Source organism: Vulpes vulpes, chromosome 13, assembly GCF_048418805.1.
Source record: "Vulpes vulpes isolate BD-2025 chromosome 13, VulVul3, whole genome shotgun sequence".
Lineage (NCBI taxonomy): Eukaryota > Metazoa > Chordata > Mammalia > Carnivora > Canidae > Vulpes > Vulpes vulpes.
Genome location: NC_132792.1, coordinates 132,227,587 through 132,232,512, shown reverse-complemented (window position 1 = coordinate 132,232,512; position 4,926 = coordinate 132,227,587). Strand labels below are relative to the sequence as shown.

The window sequence follows — 4,926 nt, the reverse complement described above, 5'->3', positions numbered from 1 at the left end:
TTCCCTTAGAGAAGTATAGCAGATAGATAGACAAAAATAAAAATCTACTGTTCTGAGTTCATCCCTCAGACTATATCTTTCAGACAAGACTTCACATTTAGGTGGTCATGGACTATGAAATCTTCAAATTCACATGGCTGGAACAAAACTTCCTGTCTTTTTCATTAAGTAGTATTCACTGTCCAGCTAACTCTTTGCCACAGAAAAATTGAACAGTTGAGATTTCAAAAAACATCAAGTCTAGACAATTTATAAGTGTATGTTCTACTTACCTCCACTAAAAGCAATTTCAGAGAATTTTTTTCATGACCCATGTCTCAACTCTCTTTCATTTCAAATGCCAACATTAGCAGCTTCTTTTACTGTATATTGCTTGCATTCACAAAAGCCAGACCAACGATTCACTAGTTCCTGACAGTGACATCATGATTGTCTTTCTTCATTCCATAAATATATATTGTGTCCCCTGTATACCTTATGCTGTACTTGGAACCTTGGGGAATACAATACAAAACTAAGCAGAGGACATGGCTCTGCCTGCAAGAAGCTTGCCTAAAGAGAAGGCATGATTGTTATCCTCATGAGCAGAACTTCAAAGTTCGAGATGGCCATCTATCATCCAGAGATCTACCATCTGCTCCAGAAAATCCTAAACTAGGAGCCTACTGGCTAAATTCAACCTAAAGACATAGTTGATTTGTCTCATAAAATATTTATCAAAATATTAACAAATCATCAATATTTTTAAATGGAAAGATGATACATAAAATTCTGGATTTATGATTTCTCTTTTAAAAATAAGATGTTGCAACACAGGGCCTTCCCTCTTACTTGGCAATAATTGGATGGAGTGCCCAGTTTTTCAGAATCTGCATCATTCTGTTATTGTGTTCTTCCAGTTGCAACAATTTTTTCAGAAAATGATAGGAAGTTTCTAGGAAGGTGGTAACCTGAATGTATTCTTTTTCCCTTTTATTTTAACCTCAGTCTGTTCTGCTTTCAGTCTTCAGACCCCTGAAGCTGATGGATGTACACTCATGTGCTAATGAAACCCAAGTTTCGTGGGACACCTAGAAGAGAAATCTCACACAGGGATTTTTGGTTTTTTGTTTTGTTTTGTTTTGTTTTGTTTTGTGCATCATAGTCTCTCAACAGGACTCAACCTCTTATTTGTAAAGTCTGCTTCACCTTCTACAATTCAAGTGCCTATAGTCACTTGACATACTCCAATAACTAGGTAATGAGTTCATAATGAAAAATAATCAGTTGAGGAGAACCCAACTATTCACAAGAACATGATAGATTGTAATACATAGTATACTCCACACAGGTGTTGATGGAGAGATAACAAGCCATAAAGATTTAGGTAGCCCTCAAATACCTCCTGTGTGTAAAATCGTAATTTCTCAACTAGGCAATTTAGTAAATGAGTTGATGGAATGGTTCATTACCATTGAGATGCAAATTAGGCCTGAAAAATCAAGTAAAGATAATATCTCAAAGCACAAAATAGTATCTCCAAAATATGGAAAGTGCACACACACACACATACACACACACAAGAGTCTTGGAGGATAGAGCAGGAGCCCCACATATGAAAGATAGAAGTTCTGGAAGAAGAAGGCACAAAAAGAGAAGATGCAATAAAAACAAATAATAGAAGATTTCCCTCAAGTTCAAGTAAAGGTCTATTTTGCAAATTAAAAAGACTGATAAGAAAAGTCATAAAGTCAATAGATTTTTTAAAAAGAAAAATAATAGTGATATGACTATATCATAGGGGATCGAGCCTCCACATCAGGATCCATACTCAGTGGGGAGTCTGCTTCTGCTTATCCCTCTCTCTCCCTCTGCTCCTCCCCCTGATTGTGCTCTCTCACTCTCTCAAATAAAGAAATAAAATATTTTTTAAAAACCATATAATTATATCTCTAGATGTTCAGAAGCCATTTAATAAATTTGGCAGTATTTCCCAATTTTGAAAAAGTGTATTTATCCAAACCCAGCAGCTAAGGTTATCCTAAATGACAAAGCACTAGAGAAATTTCAATAAAATCAAGAAAAATATAGTGGTGGGTACAAACTTGGTTACAAAGGAATATTAGAGAGCAGCGCCATGGCAGTCGGCAAGAATAAGTGCCTTAGGAAAGGCGGCAAAAAGGGAGCCAAGAAGAAAGTGGTTGATCCATTTTCTAAGAAAGATTGGTATGATGTGAAAGTGCCAGCTGTGTTCAATATAAGAAATATTGGAAAAACACTAGTCACAAGAAGTCAAGGAACCAAAATTGCATCTAATGGTCTCAAGCGTCGCGTTTTTGAAGTTAGCCTTGCTGATCTGCAGAATGATGAAGTTGCATTTAGGAAATTCAAGCTAATCACTGAGGATGTGCAGGGCAAAAACTGCCTGACTAATTTCCATGGCATGGATCTTATCTGTGACAAAATGTGCTCCATGGTCAGAAAATGGCAAACCATGATTGAAGCTCATGTTGATGTAAAGACTACGGATGGTTATTTGCTTCATCTATTTTGTGTTGGTTTTACTAAAAAACGTAATAATCAGATTCGGAAGACCTCTTACGCTCAGCACCAACAGGCCCGCCAAATCCGGAAAAAGATGATGGATATCATGACCGGAGAGGTGCAGACAAATGACTTGAAAAAAGTGGTAAATAAATTGATTACAGACAGCATCAGAGAAGATATAGAAAAAGCTTGTCAGTCTATTTATCCACTCCATGATGTATTTGTTAGAAAAGTAAAAATGCTGAAGATGTCCAAGTTTGAATTGGGAAAACTCATGGAGCTTCATGGTGAAGGTAGTAGTTCTGGAAAAGCTACAGGGGATGAGACCGGTGCTAAAGTTGAACAAGCTGATGGATATGAACCACCAGTCCAAGAATCTGTTTAAAATTCAGACATTTAATGGTGACAAATAAGAACATACTTGTAATGTTTAAAAAATGGATTATTATTGTAGACATAGGCTTTAGTAAGTAAATCAGTTAGAAAAAACTATTAAATATGTGTAGATAATTTTTTAAAGGAACAGAACCTACATGAAGAAAACAAAATCAATTGAAAGAAAATAAAATTTTCACAAATGAAGTCTTTCCACATTTTATGATTAAAAGATCTGATATAATAAAAATGTCAATTTGCCAAGCACTATTGCTTACATTCAATATAATATCAGTTTTAACATTTCAGAAATTTTGGGGAAGTGAACAGAAAAATTTCAAACTTTGCAAGGAAGCAAACATTTTAGAGAATAGACAAGCAAGTTTTGACAAAGATGAATCATGAATAGGGACTTGTCTTATCAGAACATACTATTAAAACAGTTGAAATTGAATTAGTATGGATATAGATGGGAAGAAACAAATAAACCAATAGAACAGAATAGATAATCCCAGAAAATACACAATTTGATATATGAAAAGGGAGAAAACTAATGGATTATTTCATAAATAGTGCTGGCACAAAAAACTACCCATCTGAAAAAAATGAAACAACTTTATACAAAAATTAAGTCCATATGGATTAAAACCCTTAAGTATACAAAAAATAATAACATAAAGAAGAAAATCTAGTATATAACAAGAACAATCCAGGGGCAGGAGAGATTCTGCAGCATAAAAATCATTTTGACAATACAAAAATTAAACTTTTTGAATGACAAAATATTATCTATCATCTATTGTATATTATAATATTAAATATTTACACATAAATATATCCAACACATTTATAGAATTTATTTGGGGAAAACTTGCAATTCAGAAGATCACCAGAAGTTTACTAACTACAATAATAAAAAGCCCTTACTTATTGACAAAAATGAGACATGAATCCCAATAGCAAAGGAAAAGTCAACAAAATGTCCAACCATCATATGAAGATATTCTTACTTTAATTTATATTTCCTAACTCTCTTTATTTCTCATTTAATTTATATTTCCTAAATCTCTTTATTTCTCATTAAAATTAAAAAGTGTCAAAATATTTATTGTTGTCAGGTTCATGGAGACATAGGTTCTCCTACATTGCTGGTGGAAATGTGAATGCTTTCAGCTTTTTGGACATTAATCTGGCAAAATCTTAAAATTAACAAGAAATGTATACTTTAGTCTAGTAAATCCCATTCCTGGATATCTATCCCACAGAAGAAAAAAAAGGTCAATTTTTAAAAGTGGATTTTATATGATTGGATATATATTGAAGCACAATTGATACAAATAAAAATAAAAAATTAAATAAATATACCTGACCAAATAAACAGTAAATTATGGTATAAAAATACCATGGGATATAATGGAGGGAGTCACTGAAAAGAATGAATTAGGGGTGCCTGGATGTCTCAGTCATTTAAGTGTCTGCCTCTTGACTCAGGTCATGATCTCAGGGTTGCAGGATTGAGTCCTGTGTAGGGCTCTGAGCTCAGTGGGGAGTCTTCTTGAGATTCTCTCTCTCCTTACCTTTCCCTCTGCTCCTCCCTCTACTCACAAGCTCTCCCCCACTCTCAATAAATATTTTTTTAAAGAATGAATTAGAGGTCTAGAAGTTAATTTGGAGAGATATCCAGTAGATATTTTGAATGTTTTTTGATGTTTTGAATAAAAGGAAAGATAAAGAAAAGTATATGATTCCATTTATAAAGCAAACAATGATAAGATGCTATATATATGGATATCTATGAATATGTACACTTATATATAGGAAGACATGACCATAGGGAAGATGCAAATGATACTGTACTAAGTTATTAGAATGGTATGGCAGAGTTAGTAAATAATTGTGTCTCTATTGTTTCTCCCAATTTCTTCCTTGTGTCTCCCAAAATTTCCCAGATATCTTTGCGCTTAGGTTGGGGCCATATGACAAGTTCTGGCCAATGGATTGTGAGTAAAAATGAAGCAGTTAAGA

The 4,926-nt window shown here is 33.8% G+C and overlaps 1 protein-coding gene across 1 annotated transcript; it reads left to right on the top strand.

Moving 5' to 3' along the window:
• The first annotated feature begins 2,116 nt into the window (after positions 1-2,116).
• Positions 2,117-2,939, top strand: LOC112923450 (small ribosomal subunit protein eS1-like). The gene has a single exon (XM_072733671.1). It carries the CDS (start codon positions 2,117-2,119, stop codon positions 2,909-2,911), a length of 795 nt encoding a protein of 264 aa, XP_072589772.1. The 3' UTR covers positions 2,912-2,939.
• Positions 2,940-4,926: the final 1,987 nt, after the last annotated feature.

Coding starts and splice junctions, on each gene's coding strand:
- LOC112923450 (XM_072733671.1), top strand. CDS start 2,117: ATGGCAGTCGGCAAGAATAAGTGCCTTAGGAAAGGCGGCAAAAAGGGA.